This window comes from Micromesistius poutassou, assembly GCF_964030765.1.
Source record: "Micromesistius poutassou genome assembly, contig: SCAFFOLD_2440, whole genome shotgun sequence".
Classification (NCBI taxonomy): domain Eukaryota; kingdom Metazoa; phylum Chordata; class Actinopteri; order Gadiformes; family Gadidae; genus Micromesistius; species Micromesistius poutassou.
In genome coordinates this window covers 76977-98597 of record NW_028177801.1, presented here as the reverse complement: position 1 = coordinate 98597, position 21621 = coordinate 76977, and the positions used below count along the sequence as shown (strand labels likewise).

General features: G+C 51.3%; 1 protein-coding gene across 1 annotated transcript; it reads left to right on the top strand.

Moving 5' to 3' along the window:
* Nucleotides 1-2741: 2741 nt before the first annotated feature.
* Nucleotides 2742-20659, top strand: LOC311375674 (uncharacterized protein). The gene is made up of 10 exons (XM_084490741.1): nucleotides 2742-2938; nucleotides 6207-6371; nucleotides 7563-7673; nucleotides 7909-8289; nucleotides 8384-9234; nucleotides 13288-13528; nucleotides 13864-14635; nucleotides 16967-17104; nucleotides 18322-18499; nucleotides 20521-20659. The coding sequence occupies exons 1-10, from the start codon at nucleotides 2861-2863 to the stop codon at nucleotides 20552-20554; spliced, it is 2949 nt and encodes a 982-aa protein (XP_084346867.1). The 5' UTR covers nucleotides 2742-2860; the 3' UTR covers nucleotides 20555-20659.
* Nucleotides 20660-21621: the final 962 nt, after the last annotated feature.

The following is a 21621-nucleotide window of genomic DNA, read 5'->3' as shown; positions in this document are numbered from 1 at the left end:
GAGTATTAATTATTAAAAAAAAAAGATTATTATTATTCATTCTTTTTACAGTGAATAGGCTATTTGCCGTACTAGACCTGCACAGTCAGCACTAAAGTGTGTACAGAATACTGTTTCTGTATTCTCAATAAAAGGCAAATGATAATTTTTTTGTCGATTTATTTGATAGATATTATATTAATAGATATAATGTAAAAGATATTGAGTATCGGATCGTATCGTATCGTGGGGAATTCTGAAGTATCGAAAATAATCGAATGGTTGGCTTAAGACAGGGGTGTCAAACTCAAATATACAGTGGGCCAAACTTTAAATCTTGGACAAAGTCGTGGGCCAAGTACATTACACTAATTGGGGACATTGCATTATAACAGGGTGGGGGGGGGTACTGAATTACGGGGTGGCGGAGTTGTTGACCGGGGGGGGGGTTGGTACAGGATTACGGGCTGGCGCCAAGACGCGTGTTAACGCTGAAATGCGATACACCAGCGGGCCAGTTCTGATAGACATTAGATATTATCTGGGGGGCCAAATTAAATGACACTGCGGGCCGGATTAGGCCCGCGGGCCTCGACTTTGACAGCTATGGCTTAAGAAATCGATATTGTCACGAAGGCTCCGATCTCCACCTCTAGTGTGAGTGTGGATGATGGCTGGGGCCGGCTGGTGGCCGTCACTGCCGCTGCTGGCCAATGCGTCCTCGGACAGCCGTTGTGCGGCCCTGCTGTGTGCGGAGAGGCCCCGCAAAACACAGCCTAACCCTATATCATTAATATCGTTACGTTGCAATAATGTCTGAAAGAAATCGCACAGGTCTTTAAGCTTCATTTTTTTGTATTTACATGATGAATCTATAAAAAGCAATACGGCACAAAATACTTCTGGAAACTTTTAAATAACTTCACTTGTGTAAAGAAATTGTTTTCCATCCACAATCCTTAAACACCCAGCGCAGCGTGTGACCAGTAGCGGAGTACGGTGGCCTTTGGCCCCCAGGCTCCTATTGGTGTGACTCTACTGACTTAATCAAGGAATGCGTAATTTAGCGCCATGTGTAAAAGCGTTCTGGGAATATTACATGGCACATACTCAGGGCGCACTGGCATACACACCCATTGAGACAGCCTCTACTAAGACGGCAATGATACAGAAACAAGAGTGAATTCGCTGTAGTTGCCATGACCACGTATTTCTGTGGATGAACCGGCCGACAGCGTGAGCTCAAAAGGCGTTCACGGTGCGTCTGCGAGCTGGTAACAGCGTTTAGCTTTCTATCCCAAGAGGTAGGCCTGTTTCCTCGCTTTCAATGGACAGATTGAGAAAGGGGATTCAGTCTGTTTTGGCCAATCGTGGATCTCGGTCCATCTTGAACCACGGCAACCACGTTTGCCATCGCTGCTCACTGTGCAGCAGGCAGTCAGTCTGACTCGGGCCAGGCTGCTTGAACCCGCCCTCATCCTCATCCTCATAGAGATAAGAGGTGTTGTGCAGACATTTAGTTGACATTCTTTCCCGTATCATTTGTGAAAAAAAAAAGTTTGAAAAAAGTACTGTATCTTGAGTAATTGCTGTGGGGAGGAACTCTGTGTCTGGGTTAAGGCAGAGCCTCCATGTCACACACCAGACGAGCCCCGGGCACCGTCTGCTACAAAGACGACGCACAAACACCAGATCTGAGGGCTTCTTCTGTGTTCACTGTGTGCCAGTGGAGCGGTGTTTTGGCAGCGCTGGAGGTTGAGGCGTGGCTGTGTAGCGGCGACGGTGTGAGCGCTGTCACTGGTTAACCAACCCACTTCCGTTCCGCTTAAGACAGCTTTGAGCAGAGTGAATACAACAGTGGTTTGTACTTTGTGCTTAGTTTAAATGAAATCATGATTATAGGCCAGCAGCGCTGTTTAAGAACATGAAAGAAAAGGCACGCACGCACGCACGCACGCACGCACGCACGCACGCACGCACGCACGCACGCACGCACGCACGCACGCACGCACGCACGCACACACACACACACACACACTATTCTGGATAAAAAGGCAGATTTGCTGATCTTCATTCAGAAGGAAAGCCGTGCCTGAGGCCCTTCTGCTGCTGAGCTGCATGCGTACCCCATCTCTGCTGCTCCACCGTCTCTTCTTTGGCCGTTTATTGTTAATAATATTTAATTATTTGAGTTTACGGTACATTTCCATTTCCACAATATTATAGAGTGGCTATGCTTTTTTTTTCAAAACATTGTACATTGTTGCTGCTGATGAAAGTTGACCTGTTATGACAGAGAGAGATCTGAGAGAAAGGGACTTGGGTTATTTTTGCAATCGGCAAATCATTAAGAAAGCAGCAGGTATTTTGGCTTCTTCTGGCCATGTTCTTAAAAGTGAATTCTCTGTGTTGCCATCAGGGCGTCGCTACGCTTTACCTGCTTGCAGAACAAACCGCCATTCCAAGTCGTTCATCCCCTCTGCAATTCGACTACTAAATGCTCCGTAGTTGCGTATGTGTATTTGTTGTTTGTATATCACTGTGTCTGTATACAAGCTGCTCAAACGAATTGCCCCTAGTGGGATTAATAAAGTTGTACTGTATTGTATCTAATTCTTGTTGTTCTTAATTAGTCTGTTTCTCACATCACCGATAGGAGTCAGAGACGGGGTTAAGCATCATGGGTCAGAGTGACGGCTCACCCCTTCAGGTGTTATAGGTGTGATGGTGCTAACCCCCCCCCTCCCCCCCCCCTGCAGCCTCTAAGGACTGGCACCCCGCGGGGGGGCGGCTCAGCACCGTGCTGTGCGCCACGTGCCACGTCTACTTCAACAAGCACGGCCGCCTCCCCGGCGCCCAGAAGGCGGCCGACCCCCCCTTCATGTTCAAACCCGTGAAGGAGGAGGACGAGGACTCCAGCGGGAAGCACGGCATGAGGACGCGGCGGAGCAGAGCGGCCGTGAGTCTCACACACACCACCACACACCCCCCCGTACCGGCACTCCTGGTCCAACCAGCACACCACCACACACACCCCCGTACCGGCACTCCTGGTCCAACCAGCACACCACCACACACACCCCCGTACCGACACTCCTGGTCCAACCAGCACACCACCACACACCCCCCCGTACCGACACTCCTGGTCCAACCAGCACACATAGGGATAGGGAGGGCGGTCGTTAATAGTTATTGATACCTTTATCGATACTCCTTATCGATCCCAGTCTTTATCGATACCTTTATCGATACTCCTTATCGATCCCAGTCTTTATCGATACTCCTTATCGATCCGAGTCTTTATCGATACTCCTTATCGATCCCAGTCTTTATCGATACCACTATCGATACTTTCCTATTATTTGGTGGAAAGACGACGCGACAATATGTTTTTAACAGAACCGGTATTGCTTTTATTGCTTAACAAGTGAGCATAACAAAAACGTTTCTAGCCTAATTGTATTTTAAATTAAATGTAATTTTTAATAAATATTGGCATCAGTAGTTTAATTATATATTCTAAAATGATTAGAGAACTATACAACTGTATTACTCATGTTTCTCGCCAAAAACTCAATTTCCCTTTTCTTTACGTTACACTTGAACGCATCATGATAACCTAATAGTCGTTTTACTGAGCCAACCTGAACACAGCATCACGCAGCACGGCTGAAACTTTATTTACTTTTCAAGCTAACTAGCTTGTATGCTGCCGATTACAACACGGATTTGGATTGGATTACTAATTTTTTTTTATTAGATTGATTAGATTTAAGTGCCGTGACGCGACTCGAGGGACACACAATTACGTTACAGGACCTACAGGAGAAAAAAAAACCGACGAGACTCGATAGTGGTATCGATAAGCCCAAACGTTATTGATTTTCGGGTTTTGAAAAAAGTGGAACCGGGTCCTTGATAGAACCAGGTTTCGATCCCCATCCCGAACCACCACACCCCCCCCACCCCCCCCGTACCGGCACTCCTGGTCCAACCAGCACACCACACACCCAATAGGTTTGGTGTTACCCCTTGAAAAGGAATCAGGTACTTTAGGATGAACCCTTATATTTACATTTAAATACATGTAATTACATTGATATACTTATATTTACATTTAAGTACTTATATTTACATTTATATACTTGTATTTATATACTTATATTTACATTTATATACTTGTATTTATATACTTGTATTTTCATTTATATACATGTAATTACTTTTATATACTTGTATTTACATTTATATACTGTATTTACATTTATATACTTGTATTTACATTTAAATACTTATGTATTTCCGGTGTTCTTCCACGAGGGCCGCCATGCTGCACTGCCATGTTTCTACGGGGGGGGGGGGGGGGGGCGGGGGTCTCTCGGCACCTCACCAGTCCATTCAGATTCAGAGGTCAACAATTCGATTCTAAAACGATTATATCTCGATGCAACTATTTTTTTCCTGCGCTACAGAAAGCTCTCCTTTCTGCCTGCCTCTGCGTAGAGAACCTGCGGGCGCAGACACGCAGGGAGATGTTTTGGGCAGGGGTTGCGGTGGGGTTACGGTCCACGTAGAGTTTATATAATTCTAAAGATTCTATGTTACACAGGCTCTGTATTCTGCAGACCGCTCTAGAACTTGTTTTTGTGTGTATGTAAGTTTGTATGTAAACAAACTCGCGCGTGTGTTTGGTAGTAGGGGTGCGGCAGATGCTGCAGCACACCCTGGTGGCGAAGCTTCAAAACTGCGATCACTGGTTCTCTGGTTGTTGTTTCTGTTCCAGGACATTTTGATTGTCATGTTTGGGGTGTGGAATGAAGAGAGGGATAATTGTAGTAATTTTAAAATTATTTCAATTATCTTCAATCAATTATCTTCAATCGCGTCAAGACAAATTAGATTTGTCCTGACGCGATTGCGATTCAGCCTACGCATAGCACGCACGCACACTCACAGCCAGACACAACAACGACAAACAAGTTCTTGTTCTTATTGACTAAGAGCAGTTTTTTCTTTAATGACATAGAAAAGAAAGATTAGAAAGAAAAGAAAACGGAATTTGTTTATTTTGTACATACTTCCATGTTGTGTTGTAATGCAAGCTGCATTGATTATAGCATTGTTCATAGAAAGTCATATTTCTGACAGAAGCTTTTTCTCTAATACAACATTAGACAAGGTAATTCATCTGTTGATTGTCTTAATGATCATCACAAAAGTAGGAAGTGATCAGCAAACTGAGTAGCAAACTCAGATGTATATATATATATATATACTGTATATATATTTTTGAAAATCACGTGTGGAAATGTACATAAAAAAATTGGTTGCATCGATAATCGTTTTAGAATCGAATCGTTGACCTCTGAATCAAATCGCTTCGTGAGGTGCCGAGAGATTCCCACCCCTAGAATTAACCTGCGCGCAAAAAAACGATGTTGCCTTTTCCACAGAACCTGAATGGCGGCGTACGTGTACAGTCCAGTTGAGCTCCATGATTTGTAATCATTAATTATATCATTACTGACACACAGCGCAGCGACAGGTGAAGATAATGCGTTCTTCTAGTTTTCACCGACGTACGCGTGTGGATGTGCTGAACGTTGGTATCGTCTGTGTGCGCCACGCCCGCACCGGGGGGGATACTCTGTTCTTTAATCTTGTTCTCACGTTGTACAGCTGGCAGGAAACAGAGATATTAATGACCCACCCATCGGGAACGTTTGAGAACTTGAGACGTATCCGGGTCAATTGCATTTTAGTTAGGCTACGGTTTAGGGCAGGCTACTTTGTTACCCACCTATTGTGTATATATTATTATATTATTGTGTATTCACTGACCAAACGATGGCGCTATAGAGAGGAGTGCTGCTGGCCGTCTCCTGAGCAGATGGTCACCTCTTTAGTTCCCGTGTCACATCACTGTATTTCCAGTGTTGAATATACAACATCTTGGATATTCAATTTAAATCAACAAATGAAAACTTGTCCTTCAAACAACATTAAGTAAGGTGTGTGACCCCTCTAATGGACCACCCAGCAGCAGTATGCTGCTGTAAACGTCACTGACAGATGACCACAAAACCATCTCTCTCTTCTCTATTCCAATGTTTTGGTCATTGTTTATGGTTAGCTTGACGGGGACTCGAGTTTGCAGCTCTAGTCCAGACATGGGGTCAACTCATGACTAACTGGTGGACTAATGAGCGCTTAATGTTTGGACCCAGCTGTCTTCTCTGAGGAGCGGTCACAGGCGACTGACGGGCTCGCCCACCAGCGAGGAGCAGCAGTCCAGCAGCCAGCCCTCCCCCAGTGGGGCCAGCTCCGCCTCCAACGCCTCCAGGACCTCCTCCACCGACAGCAAGAGCGACTCCACCAAGAGGCCCACCAAGGTAGGAGGACCCCGGCCCTACGCCTCTCTGGGGCCGCTGGGGAAGGCTTGTGTTGAAGGCTGGATATTTAGTTGTTTGTCATCGGGGGTTTTGCAGAGTTCTTGACATTTAAAAGGGGAGAGGACATTCATAGTTAGGAGGTGTTGGGGAGAGAGTGCAGCACATATTGTGGTTCATCGGTTTATGGAACCTCCTCCTCTGAAGCCCGTCCAAGCGTGATGTCTCCAGGGCTGGGCGATTTGGCCTAAAAATTAAATCTCTAAAATCGCTTTTCTATAAAAGTTTGGATTTTATTTGAAGAATAACAATGATTAACAAAAGCTAAACAAATAACAGACATCTTCCACTCTGCTGCGGGCCTCAGTTTAAGATGTCTTTAATGTGTTGTGCTGCTTTTGGTCGCCACAGACTTCAGGCAAACTCTACACACTCACGTCTCACGTCTGTGATGTTTAACTCTCTCTGAAGAGGAGGGCGTTGACCTACAGGACCTCAGGGCTACCGTAAACACCCCATTTAAAATCACTGCACTTGATTTAAAAATATACATAATAATAACTAAATAATCGATTTTCATTTTTAAAACCATAAATTTGAATTACGATTAAAAATCGATCAATCGCCCAGCTGTAAATGTCTCTGATATGTAGCGCATCGTCACGGTGAGAGGCTTCAGGCTGCTGCACAGATCTAATCTAGAGCCGTCGATCTTCCTCTGTGATCCCATTCGAATTTCATTCCTTATTATTTTTAATATTCAAATGATTTTGTAATTTTTAACGCTCATATTGTACCTATACAATGCCAATTCCACTATTAAACGTCGGCAAGTAGCCAAATGTAAGTACTTGTTCTGTGTGAGTACTTGGTCTGAGAAAAAGTGGAATCCTTTGCATCCCAAACTCTGTATTCCATTGGTATCTGGAGACGTTCTTTTAATGAACTATTTGAATATACCTTTAGAAACGTATCGATAATCCAACGCCGGAAAGCAAAAATATGAATGAAAAACGATCAAAGACATTGTTGATCTTTTTACGCTTCACAACTTTCTTAAGAGCAAACGTGTTCTCATCTCCTAACGGTGAACGGTGCGTGTTGCTGGTAGCGGCCCTGTTCCCTATGCTATGTCATGTATGTAGGCATTTGCATCTCCTTGTAACTGCGATGGTTTCTCATGTCACCGGTCAGAAGGTCAAAGAGGAGGTTCTGTTACCAAAGACCAGCAAGCGCACCAGGGAGGTGGTGGCCCCCGAGGCTGGCGAGCTCAGCAAGATGACGGCCAAGAAGCCCCAGACCCAGGTACGAACGCACAGAGACCCAGGGTGACACCGCCTCCTGGTACTGTACCAGGAGGGTACTGGTACGCACCCCACACCTAACACCTGGTCTTATGAAACGTACCCAGTTTATTGATTATCGGATCGAATGGAATCGTGGGGAATTTTGAAGTATCGAAAATAATGAAATGGTTGTCTTGAGACACGGGTGTGGTCCGGACGCCTGACGGAGGCTCTGACCGCTCCCTCTGCTCCAGCAGGAGGCGTCCCGGTCCGAGGTGGAGGAGGAGAGCTCCGACAGCCGCAGCGCCAACGACGACGGCAGCGACACCAAAGACATCGACCAGGACAACCGCAGCTCCTCCCCCAGCATCCCCAGCCCGCAGCCCGGCAACGAGAGCGACTCGGACTCCTCCCCGCCGCCCGGCGGCCCGCCGCCCGCCGCCGCCGCCGCCGCCGCCGCCGACCAGCACGCCCCCGCCCCGCCGCAGCCCCCCCAGCAGGGCCCGGCCCCCCAGGAGGCCCCGCAGCCCCCCCACGCCGCGCCGGCCCCCTCCCTCCACGCTCCGCCCGCCCCGGGCCCGCCCCCGGCGGCCCAGGGCTCTCCCCCCCCTCCCTCCCTCCAGGCTCCTCCCCACAGCCCCCCGCCCCCGGCCGCCCAGCGCCAGGCCCCGCCCCACTTCCCCAGGGAGCCCCCGGGCCCGCAGGCCCCCCCCCCCCCCCGCGCCGCAGGCCAAGCCCCCGCCCACCACGCCCATCCCGCCCTCGCTGCGGCAGTCGCCCCACCTGTCGGCCACGCAGTTCACCCAGATGCCCACCAACCTGCCCCCCCCCCCGGCGCTCAAGCCCCTCAACGCGCTGCCCAACCAGCACGCCCCGGGGGCGCCGCCGCCCCCCCTGCAGCTCATGCAGAGCCTCCCCGCCGCCCAGCTGGCCGCTCTGCCCCACCTCCAGAACCACCCCCGCGCCCACCCCCCCCACCTGCCCCACGCCCACCCCCACGCCCTCGCCGCCATGGCGCAGGCCGGCCACAGCATAGGCCCCGCCCCCAGCCACAAAGCAGGCCCCGCCTCCATCCACAACGTTGGCCCCGCCTCCATCCACAACGTTGGCCCCGCCTCCATCCACAGCATAGGCCCCGCCTCCATCCACAATGTTGGCCCCGCCTCCATCCACAACATTGGCCCCGCCCACAGCCACAACATTGGCCCCGCCTCCATCCACAACATTGGCCCCGCCCACAGCCACAACATTGGCCCCGCCCACAGCCACAACATTGGCCCCGCCTCCATCCACAACATTGGCCCCGCCCCCAGCCACAAAATAGGCCCCGCCCCCAGCCACAATACAGGCCCCGCCTCCGGCCACAAGCTAGGCCCCGCCCCCAGCCTCCACCCCTCCTTCCCTCCCCACGGCCTCAGGCCCGGCCCCCCCGCCAGCAGCCCCCACGGCGCCCACGTCCACATCAAGGAGGAGCCAATGGATGAGCTGGAAGAGGCGGAGAGCCCGCCCCCCCCGGCCGGCAGCCCGTCTCCAGAGCCCACGGTCGTCAACGTGGCCAGCCACGCCAGCCAGTCCGCCAGGTAGATAATGTACAGACCGCCGCTCATTATCAGTCCGCCAGGTAGATAATGCACAGACCGCCGCTCATTATCAGCCCACCAGGTAGATAATGTACAGACCGCCGCTCATTATCAGTCCGCCAGGTAGATAATGCACAGACCGCCGCTCATTATCAGCCCACCAGGTAGATAATGTACAGACCGCCGCTCATTATCAGTCCGCCAGGTAGATAATGTACAGACCGCCGCTCATTATCAGTCTGCCAGGTAGATAATGTACAGACCGCCGCTCATTATCAGTCCGCCAGGTAGATAATGTACAGGCCGCCGCTCATTATCAGCCCACCAGGTAGATAATGTACAGACCGCCGCTCATTATCAGCCCACCAGGTAGATAATGTACAGACCGCCGCTCATTATCTGGGATTATGTTAGATAATGACCGGCGACGTTCTCTACATTATCCCTCTTATTACACGGCTACTTGCCAAAACGAAAAGATAACTTAACCCGCTGTGTCTTCTTACAGCTAGTGTGTTAGCGGCTTCGTAGCGTTGATCAGCAGAGAAACGGTCCGCCCGAGACGTTGACGTCACTTGCGGAGTGATATGAAAGACTGGAATCAGAGGCAGAAATCCACTTTCCTTGACGGTCCTTAGCGGCCAATTATGCTTAGCAACAGTCAATTATGCTTAGCAACAGTCAATTATGCTTGGCAACAGTCAATTATGCTTAGCAACAGTCAATTATGCAAAAATGATTGACTGGAGAACTTTGGGATGGAAGGCGGATTGGAGTGAACGGAGCGTTCCACAGCATTGAGAAGAGTAATCACAGAGTAGCAGCGTGCCATCCCTCTTTGTTCTACGTATGTCAACATTGAGGTTCATCATCATTCATTTAATCTGTTATCAAATATATCGGTTGTTAAAACAACAGGAGGAAGCAGCACGTATCGAAATGGTTACTAAAGCCTCAAAGTCAAACGTCACTTTATTTCGTCTCCCTGGGGAGAAACTTGTCTTAGGGTGGGGACATTTCTGCATCAATAACAGTGAAGACATACAACACACCACATGCAACAAAGGCATCCAGCCAACAGACCATGTAAGTAAGATGGTCAAAGTACAAAAAGTAAAAACGAAATAAAGTAAACATTTTGGTTACTGTGCAAATTGCCATCCATGTGCAAAAGAGCAATCCCACCAACATTCATTCAACATTCATTCTGTTCTACCGTACATGCCTTACACTCATTCATGCTTACATAATCATCCATTCATCCAGTTCATTATATATACATTCATTTATCCATTCACAACTTCCCATGCGTTCAATCCTAAATAAATATACATTCATTTCTACATTTCTACACATGCAAGCATTCAACCTTAAAAATAACACTTCTTCCTTCATTCAGTCATATGTTAATACACAAACGTATCCATTCAGCCCTAACCATGCATTCAATCCTAAATAAATATACATCCATTTATACCCATACATTAGGGTTGCACAATATATCAAATTTTTATCAGATGACGATATTGGCTTCCCACGATGACACGTAGTGTTCTCGCAATATTTCAAATGCATGCTCCCCACCCACATTTTTTTTTTAAATAATGCATCCGCAAAAAAAAGAAAACCAAAAAAGAAACGAGCCCCGCCCACGCCCATTCTCAATATGAGAATGAGGAGTTGTGGTCACGGCACAGAGCCCCCCCCCTTCCCGCCATGTTGGAAGGTACGCCCCTCCGAGTGCAGCTGAGCTTTGCGTTGTTGTTGACACGGTAGCTGCTAGCAGAGGAGGTTGTTGCAATTCTGTACTGTTTTAACAATACCTGGAAATAACTGCTGCGTTAAAAACTGCTCCAATGCCTCACACGATCGTCGAGGAAACCATAAGAACAGCGGGCTACAGTTTGTCAGGTTCCCTAAATGGACAACGCACTGAAGGCTGCCCCACACAAGAGTTGAGTCGGATGTACACCACACACATAAAGAGAATCTCAGCCGATTTATTGCTCTCCGATCGTAAATACAAATACATGAGATTCGAACACAAGACGGAAAACCACACACTATAGGACAATATTGTCCGATAATTGCCCGCTGCAGGGCCGTGGAGGTAGAACTAGAGCCACTCGCGTCAACAGTGAAAATGGATCAGTGTCTTTCGACAGCAGTGGTTTCCGCGGTGCTTATGCTTACATAATATCAGAGAATATCCACGTCAGTTCGGCCGCGGCGCAATTAATGAATAAAGATCATAAACATCATAAACTGAATGGCTGTACAAGTGTTCTGAGACACGGCTGTGAACCGGCAACTTTCAAAAAAAGTAGTGCCGGTTTGGTTCCGTGCCGTGCCGTATCCAGTGGAATAACCTACATCGACTATAATGGTTTCTAATGTCTTCGGCAAACGTTTTTATTGCCGTGCCGCTTCCGTGACGGTTCTGGTGGAAATTGCCCTTCACTCTTTATTTCTATCTCGTAATGTCTCCTGCGTCTCTATGTTGCGTATCTCCTCATCTGTCTCTATGCCGCTCTGACAACGTTGCCCCTGGCAACCGATAGCCGTGGATGCCATCATGGCAGACAGGCTGAAACCCCTCCCCTCCCCAAAAATCACGTGACTCCTCATTCTCAATTAAAGCGAGCATGTACAGCGCAACACCGTATGCAGTGGCGGATTTAGGCACGGGCGAAGCAGGCAGATAATAACCTCCCCCCCCCCATGTTGATTGATGGATAGGGTGGAAATGTTGTACCGAGCTACCATCTCTAGCCTTCTCTCTGAAGGACGCTACAGTGTGTTGCATAGCAACCGCCGTACACTTTGCCGGCAGCCAGGAAGGACTACTTTTTTGTATTCGTTAAAAAAATGCTTTTCCAACTTTCTCGCTTTTTCAAAATTGAGGGTGTCTATGACTTTCATTTTGCCACACTTACGTAACCGTTTTATAAAAGCAATAGATCACTTCAATTCACTTAATTATACCTGTTGTACAGAGAAACCCTGTACCTCCTGCCTGACTGTGTATTCACAACAGATGGGAGCTGTCAGGTAGAATAGGCTGAGCCTGACTTGATGTTGCCTGATGGAAGAGCTCCTGGTGGTACTGGTACTGGTGGTACTGGTGGTACTGGTGGTACTGGTGTTGCTATCATTTTGCCTGCTGTCTTAACTAGGTTAAAGATCTGGGGTTTAGATTTCACTGTTAGGTTTCCAAACCAGCTGGTAATACCACACCGAGGAATAGACTCAATCGTTGCCCTATAGAAGATTAGCTTTATGTTTTTACTGACCCCAAACAAGAAGTGGAGGCGCCGATGAGTTCTGGCACAGACATCTGCCACACGTGTGCGCCAGCTCAGGTCACTATCTATGTCGACTCCTGGATATTCAGAGGAGGTCACCTGTTTAACGTCAGAACCAGGGACGGTCACCGTGCCTCGGTCCCCAGCTGATCACACGTGAAGGCCTGAGCGTTCCAGGAGATTTCCTGCATGGGTAGGAGTAGGAACAGAGGAACATCTGATGGTCATTAACGTCTGAAATCTGCACAGAACGTTTTCCTGCTCAAGACGTGGTGACCCTCTGGGTTCACTGGCAGCACAACTGTGTTGTTGTTGTTGTTGTTGTTGTTGTTGAGGGAAAGAAGAAACCAGGGAACCAATCACAAGACTCTGCTGAGGACGGAGAGAATGACAACGTCAATACAGCCTCTTTTGTTTGCAAACAAATTCCCTTTTTCAAGAATGGCTGTGAAGCGGCCAGGCCCTGAAACAAGGGAGCCCCTCTCAGTCTGCGGACGGCTGCACTCTGCTGGCCGTCTCTCTGCCCGTCCAGTCCAGCCCAGTTCATAGCCCCCAGTGGGGCTATGAACCCCGTGTGATAGGGCACAGCCCCAGGGGGGCTATGAACCCCTGTGTGATAGGGCACAGCCCCAGTGGGGCTATGAACCCTGTGTGATAGGGCACAGCCCCAGGGGGCTATGAACCTCCAGGGCCAGGGGTCCTGGCCCGGAGCAGGGCCCTCAGCGCTGACATGTGTCCTCTCCTCCAGGTTCATCAAGCACTGGGACCGCGGCTACAACTCCTGCTCCAGGACGGACCTGTTCTTCACGCCGCTGGCCACCTCCAAGCTGGCCAAGAAGAGGGAGGAGACGATAGAGAAGTCCAGGAGGGAGGCGGAGCTCCACGCCCGGCAGGACCGGGACAGGGAGAAGGACAGGGAGAGAGAGCGAGAGAGGGAGAGGGAGCGAGAGAGGGAGAGAGAGCGAGAGAGGGAGGCAGACAAAAATGCGGTGAGTTTAAGGTTTCACTTTTCTTTTCGTTTTTTTTTTTTTTTTCCCCGGTGCTTCGTTGGGGGACGCGTGTGAATGTAAATGTTTAAATGACGGCCTGGGCGTGTAGCGTTATGACGTGTGAGGATAACATGTGTCTGTAAGGTGGGCTTAGCCCAGCGGAGTGGGGAGGTGTCCCTGAGCGAGACGCCTCCCCCTGACCGCTGCTGGGTCGCTCCTCCGCGGGCGTGTCAGTGTGTGTATGCAGGCTTGTCGCTTTGGGTAAAAGCATGTCGACCCGTGACACACGTCTCACCCCCCCCCTCCCCCCTCCTCTCCCCCCCCCCCCCCCACAGAGAGTCTCCAGCTCGTCCCACGACAGCCGCATGAGCGACGCCCAGATGTCGGCCCAGATGTCGGCCCAGATGTCGGCCCAGATGTCGGCCCAGATGTCGGCCCAGATGTCGGCGGCCCACGGCCACATGCGCTCGTCGTCCTTCGACCCGCCGCCCACCACGGTGGCGGCGGTGCCGCCCTACATCGGCCCGGACACGCCCGCCCTGCGCACGCTCAGCGAGTACGCCCGGCCGCACGTCATGTCGCCCACCAACCGCAACCACCCCTTCTTCATGTCCCTGAGCCCCGGGGAGCCGCTGCTGGCCTACCACATGCCGGGGCTGTACGGCGCCGACCCCGCGCTGCGCGAGCGCGAGCTGCGCGGCCTGCGGGAGCGCGAGCTGCGGGAGCGCATGAAGCCCGGCTACGAGCTGAAGGCGCCCGAGCTGGAGGCGCTGCACCCGGCCGCCAACCCCATGGAGCACTTCGCCCGGCACGGCGCCCTGGTGCTGCCGCACATCGCCGGCCCGCCGCACCACTTCGCCCCGTTCCACCCGGGCCTCGGCCACCTGGAGGCCCGCGAGCGCATGCTGATGGCCAGCCAGCCGCTGCGGCCCGAGCTGAGCTACGCCGAGCGGCTGACGGCGGAGCGGCTGCACGCCGAGCGCATGGCGTCGGTGGCCAGCGACCCGGCCGCGAGGCTGCAGATGCTGAACGTGACGCCGCACCACCACCAGCACTCCCACATCCACTCGCACCTCCACCTGCACCAGCAGGACCCCCTCAACCAAGGTGGGCGGCGGCGGAACACACAGCGACACGCCGGGGGCGTCTGGGGGAAACTAACCAGCGCCTCTCCTGAGGTGGCGTGGTCCCTTAAGGACGGCTCTGTGTGGTCCCTTAAGGACGGCTCTGTGTGGTCCCTTAAGGACGGCTCTGTGTGGTCCCTTAAGGACGGTTCTGTGTGGTCCCTTAAGGACGGCTCTGTGTGGTCCCTTAAGGACGGTTCTGTCCCTTAAGGACGGCTCTGTGTGGTCCCTTAAGGACGGCTCTGTGTGGTCCCTTAAGGACGGCTCTGTGTGGTCCCTTAAGGACGGTTCTGTGTGGTCCCTTAAGGACGGTTCTGTGTGGTCCCTTAAGGACGGCTCTGTGTGGTCCCTTAAGGACGGCTCTGTGTGGTCCCTTAAGGACGGCTCTGTGTGGTCCCTTAAGGACGGTTCTGTGTGGTCCCTTAAGGACGGTTCTGTCCCTTAAGGACGGCTCTGTGTGGTCCCTTAAGGACGGCTCTGTGTGGTCCCTTAAGGACGGCTCTGTGTGGTCCCTTAAGGACGGCTCTGTGTGGTCCCTTAAGGACGGCTCTGTGTGGTCCCTTAAGGACGGTTCTGTGTGGTCCCTTAAGGACGGTTCTGTCCCTTAAGGACGGCTCTGTGTGGTCCCTTAAGGACGGCTCTGTGTGGTCCCTTAAGGACGGTTCTGTGTGGTCCCTTAAGGACGGTTCTGTCCCTTAAGGACGGCTCTGTGTGGTCCCTTAAGGACGGCTCTGTGTGGTCCCTTAAGGACGGCTCTGTGTGGTCCCTTAAGGACGGTTCCCTTAAGGACGGCTCTGTGTGGTCCCTTAAGGACGGTTCTGTCCCTTAAGGACGGTTCTGTGTGGTCCCTTAAGGACGGCTCTGGTGTTCTGAACATTGAGCCCCTCTCTGGGTCGTCTAGGGTGTAATAGAGCGGTGGGCACCGACCTGTTGACTACTGGTCCTGTCTCTGGTATTTGGCTCATTTAGAATCGCCCTGCCTGCTTCAGGATGGCTGGCTACGGGTCCTTAGAACAACCCTAAACGTTTGTTCGTCCGAGTGGTCAGTGGTGTTCGTTGATGTTCCAAATCAAGTATCGTAGCCAAATACAGTTTCTGTCGTGTTTTATTTGGCGTTTTGTAAATCCATTGAAACGGAAACCGGACCGGAACCAGAAACAGACATGGGGTTGTTGACGTTTGGTCGTAGTCTTTTCGCTCGGTTCTAGTCCTACTGTTGAGACGGAGAACCATTCTGAAGCAGGCAGGGCGATTCTAAATGAGCCAAATACCAGAGACAGGACCAGTAGTCAACATGTCGGTGTCCACCACTCTATTACCTCCTAGACATACGCAAAAAGGGGGCTCAATGTTCAGAATACCAGAATTGTCCTTTAAGACAGTAAAATCAGTGGCGCATTAATACTGGAACTGAATGGTTATGTGGTCAGTGGTGTAGGCTATCATGCTATCATGCTATCAAGGACAAGAATTCAATCGCTTTTATAATTCAAAAAAGTAAGAAAATAGAAAATGCTGGAGGTTGACTTGTGTGGATGGTAATATTGATAGGAGGTCAATTCAAATGGTCTCATATTCGTTTAGATCGGTAGACACACAACGTTCAACGTTCACTTTCGAATGCTGATTGAAAAAGATGATGATGTAGTTCACTTAATGAAGCCATTTCCTTTGCTGTTGTGGCGACCCTCGTCCCTGGAGTGTGTTTCTCTGCGGCGGTGAAGCTTCAGTAAGCGGGCCCACGCAGCAGGCCCGCCTCGCTGTCGTTCAGCCTTCGGTTTCATTAACACAATAGCCGTTTCTCAATTCGCGTTCTCGTGTGTTCTCGTGTACTTGCGTTCTCGATAAACGTCATCAGTGGTAGCCCAAGCACTGTTCCAATTCCAAGTACGCGAGTACTGTCGTAAAACCCGTGTGTGTTCTCGATGCGTTCTCGATGAGGCCGTTCTACCGAGGACGCATCGGAGGTGACTCGTGTGGACTTGGGACCGTTAAATATCCCAGAATGCATCATCGAGTCCGCTGCTGTTCCAATTGCAGAGTGCGTACTCGCATTCTCGGAAGTCTGTACTTGAAAGTCTGGACTTGCCAAGTACGTACTTCCAAGTCCGCGAGTACGTAGTCCGCGTACTTGGTATTGAGAAACGGCCAATGAGAGGGGAGCCTTCAGCCGTTGGGAGCAGAGGAGACGTGGCGGTGGCCACCTTCTCTCTCTAGGTGGATGTTGTTGTTAACCTGTCCGTGACGTACGGGGCGCTAAGTGGAGGCAGGGGTCACCCCCCTGAGGCCGCTCACCGTGACCTTTGACCTCCAGGCTCCTCTCCTCACCCTCTGGACGCCATGGCGCCCGGGCCCCGTCTGGCCCGCTTCCCGTTCCCCAGCGGGCCCGTCCCCAACCCGCTGCTCAACGACCTCCCCCACGACCACGACATGCTGCGCCACCCGCTGTTTGGTGAGTCGCCTCCTCCTCCTCCTCCTCCTCCTCCTCCTCCATCAGACCTCCTCCTCCTCCCCCACCAGACCTCCTCCTCCTCCTCCTCCTCCTCCTCCTCCTCCTCCATCAGACCTCCTCCTCCTCCTCCCCCATCAGACCTCCTCCTCCTCCTCCTCCTCCTCCTCCTCCCCCATCAGACCTCCTCCTCCTCCTCCTCCATCAGACCTCCTCCTCCTCCTCCCCCCTCAGACCTCCTCCTCCTCCTCCTCCTCCTCCCCCCTCAGACCTCCTCCTCCTCCTCCTCCTCCTCCTCCCCCATCAGACCTCCTCCTCCTCCCCCATCAGACCTCCTCCTCCTCCTCCCCCATCAGACCTCCTCCTCCTCCCCCTCCTCCAGGCTAAGTGTGCGCTGTGGGTTGTGTGTCCGGGTCCAGGCTAAGTGTGCGCTGTGGGTTGTGTGTGTGGCTCCAGGCTAAGTGTGCGCTGTGGGTTGTGTGTCCGGGTCCAGGCTAAGTGTGCGCTGTGGGTTGTGTGTCCGGGTCCAGGCTAAGTGTGCGCTGTGGGTTGTGTGTCCGGGTCCAGGCTAAGTGTGCGCTGTGGGTTGTGTGTGTGGCTCCAGGCTAAGTGTGCGCTGTGGGTTGTGTGTGTGTGGCTCCAGGCTAAGTGTGCGCTGTGGGTTGTGTGTGTGTGGCCCCAGGCTAAGTGTGCGCTGTGGGTTGTGTGTGTGGCTCCAGGCTAAGTGTGCGCTGTGGGTTGTGTGTGTGTGGCTCCAGGCTAAGTGTGCGCTGTGGGTTGTGTGTGTGGCTCCAGGCTAAGTGTGCGCTGTGGGTTGTGTGTGTGTGGCTCCAGGCTAAGTGTGCGCTGTGGGTTGTGTGTGTGTGGCTCCAGGCTAAGTGTGCGCTGTGGGTTGTGTGTGTGTGGCCCCAGGCTAAGTGTGCGCTGTGGGTTGTGTGTGTGTGGCCCCAGGCTAAGTGTGCGCTGTGGGTTGTGTGTGTGTGGCCCCAGGCTAAGTGTGCGCTGTGGGTTGTGTGTGTGTGGCCCCAGGCTAAGTGTGCGCTGTGGGTTGTGTGTGTGTGGCCCCAGGCTAAGTGTGCGCTGTGGGTTGTGTGTGTGTGGCCCCAGGCTAAGTGTGCGCTGTGGGTTGTGTGTGCGTGGCCCCAGGCTAAGTGTGCGCTGTGGGTTGTGTGTCCGGGTCCAGGCTAAGTGTGCGCTGTGGGTTGTGTGTCCGGCTCCAGGCGTTGCGTACCCGCGGGAGATGCAGGGCCAGATGCCCCAGATGTCGGCGGCCCACCAGCTGCAGGCGATGCACGCCCAGTCGGCGGAGCTGCAGCGCATGGCCCTGGAGCAGCAGTGGCTGCACGGGCACCACCACCTGCACGGGGGCCCGCTGCCCGGCCAGGAGGACTACTACAGGTGGGTGCACTCAGGGGCGGGGATGTCACCATACCGGAAATTTAGTAGTCGATACCAATGCCAGTGAAATTCCACGATTCTCGATACCCAATTCGACACCACGGTCAAAAACAAAACAATACATCCCATGTACTTTATTTATTAAAAACATTTAAACATTACAAAAAACAGTGGCACTGGCATGTAGCCTTCAAGTAATGAATAAAAATAAACCACTATTAACATTACAAAAAAAGAACAGTGGCATGTAGCGTTCAAGTAATAATAATAAAAAAGAAATACGCGCTGAAAGCAGGCAGTCATGCAGCTATGCGGCTGGCGTTTACACTTGCGTGCATGGCGGGGTTTAAAACATAACTTCCAACCTAATATTAAGTAATATAACGCAGGTGGCAGGGCCGCCACAGGAGACGCCAACATTGTTTTCAACCGCTCGGTACCGCGCCGTATTAATTACTATTAATTAAGTTTTGAAAAGAAAAAGTATTTGAAGCGAATAAGCAACGCTGTTTTTGATTTGTTGATTTGGTTTTGAACGAATAGTTTTGGATGCATGCATCGGCTTTGAATCGTTTTTTGAATTTTGGTATCGACTTGGTACCGAAGTATCGGTTCTGGTGACATCCCTACTCAGGGATGGGTCACAATATTCCATTATTCGATTATTCGTTCCCGAGGGTCAAAGTCGATTTTTAACATTTGGACCGAACATTTTTCCCCATTCAAATAAACAAGAATTAACGTACGGAACTAATGTTGGTTCTGTAGCACTAATAGTTCATGTACAGTTCATGTACAGAAAAACAATATACACAATACACAAGCATAAATATTAATATATATGCATACAACACAAACACTGATCACTGTTAAAGTTAGTTTTTTTGCGTTTTAAGATATTAAGTGATTTCTTGCCGATGGTCCACGGCTGCCTTTGTGAATGTCGGCACACATCCAATAATCGTTTATTCGTTCATAACCACCCACTGATTATTCAACCATGAAAGATTAGAGTTATTCACATCCCTAGTGCACTCAGGAGAGCGGTACATGGTCGGACCAGACTGACGTATCATGATTAGGCCATGTAACGATGTTGCCACTGGACGGGGGGGCACTTGTCTGAGGACACACGTCGGATCAGATCGGAGTAACCTAGCGTGGCTGACTCCACCACGCTAGGTGGCGCTGTGGCCCCTTCAACAAGCGGTACTAGAGCCACTTCCGGTTCACGGCGACGTGACGGCAACAACAAACTATCTGGCGGCATGCAAACAAAGATGGCGTAACGAGGAGTCTGACGAGGCGTTGCTGGTTTCGTCGTGGCCATGGTGTCCTTTGACCTTTCCGGCGACAGCACTACTATTTATTAGGACGTCCGCTTCCACTTCCGGGTTAAATTCCCCGGCCGAAATTCTCGAGCATGCGCAGGACGCGAACCCCCCGGCGATACGATGGAGGACACACAGGCAGACGGCCGCTGTGACGGGCTCCAGCCCCGCTGTCCTGTCCACCTCACCGGTCCGGTCCTCAGACGATAAACCTGTTTACATGAATCCAGTCTTTACTCGATGCGTTCATCACACCATTACGCTCGTGAACGCGGTCAGTGAGCGCGGACAGGGTGACTGGTGACTCATGGAAGTAAGGCTGAACCGTTCAGCGACTTCAAATCTAAATCGTGATGTAACAGAACACGATATGCAGATTGCAAAGGCGGAGATTAAAAAAAACAACAGTTTTCTTTCGATCTCTTTTCTTTCTTTCTTTTTTGGGTGATTTGTTACCGTTACTGACTGGAGATCAGGAAGATTTATATTTCTTTTTCTTTTACAATTGAATAGTTAAATAAAGATGATATCAGTTCATCTCAACACATGGGCCTAAAGAGCAGTAGATGGACTCCCAGCCCCAGGGTCGCGCTCCAGCCACACCAGTGTTACCGTACATGGTTACTGGTCCTCCTCATGGTGCTACTGGTAGCTCCACCCTCATGGTTCACATTTGTTCTCTCTCTGCAGCCGTTTGAAGAAGGAAGGAGACAAGCCATCCTGAGGCCCGACGGGCCTCCACCCAGACTCCACCCTAACCCCACCCTAACTCCACCCAGACTCCACCCTAACCCCACCCTAACTCCACCCAGACTCCACCCTAACCCCACCCTAACTCCACCCAGACTCCACCCAGACTCCACCCAGACTCCACCCTAACCCCACCCTAACCCCACCCTAACTCCACCCAGACCCCACCCTAACAGAACCCAGACTCCACCCAGACCCCACCCAGACTCCACCCTAACCCCACCCTAATAGAACCTAGACTCCACCCTAACAGACTCCACCCAGACTCCACCCTAACAGACTCCACCCAGACTCCACCCTAACCCCACCCTAACTCCACCCAGACTCCACCCTAACCCCACCCTAACCCCACCCTAACCCCACCCTAACTCCACCCAGACTCCACCCTAACCCCACCCAGACTCCACCCTAACCCCACCCTAACTCCACCCAGACTCCACCCTAACTCCACCCAGACTCCACCCTAACTCCACCCTAACCCCACCCTAACTCCACCCAGACTCCACCCAGACTCCACCCTAACTCCACCCTAACCCCACCCAGACTCCACCCTAACTCCACCCAGACTCCACCCTAACTCCACCCTAACTCCACCCTAACCCCACCCTAACTCCACCCAGACTCCACCCTAACTCCACCCTAACCCCACCCAGACTCCACCCTAACTCCACCCAGACTCCACCCTAACCCCACCCTAACTCCACCCAGACTCCACCCTAACCCCACCCAGACTCCACCCAGACCCCACCCTAACTCCACCCTAACTCCACCCTAACCCCACCCTAACAGAACCCAGTATACTTTTCAGAGGCTGTACATTTTTTACCGAGTGTGGGTCAGTTTGTTTTAATATATTGAATAAGAATCCTTGTGTGTCTATATGTTTATTCCTTGTTCCAGCACTTATGGGATTGTCAAGAGGTTTGCTTGAGATTTTCTTACTAATAGACAGTAGTGTTAAGACTTTATACTGCCATAATCATCTAATTTATTGTTATTTTACTTGTTCAGCAGACATGTGCGGTATTAGGGTAACCAGCA

Bases quoted from the DNA above. Each gene is read 5' to 3' on its own strand.
- LOC311375674 (XM_084490741.1), top strand. From the start codon at position 2,861: ATGTTCAAACCCGTGAAGGAGGAGGACGAGGACTCCAGCGGGAAGCAC. The intron at 14,636-16,966 runs GTGGGCGGCGGC...TTTGACCTCCAG, and splicing joins GCAGGACCCCCTCAACCAAG to GCTCCTCTCCTCACCCTCTG. The intron at 18,500-20,520 runs GTGGGTGCACTC...CTCTCTCTGCAG, and splicing joins GGCCAGGAGGACTACTACAG to CCGTTTGAAGAAGGAAGGAG.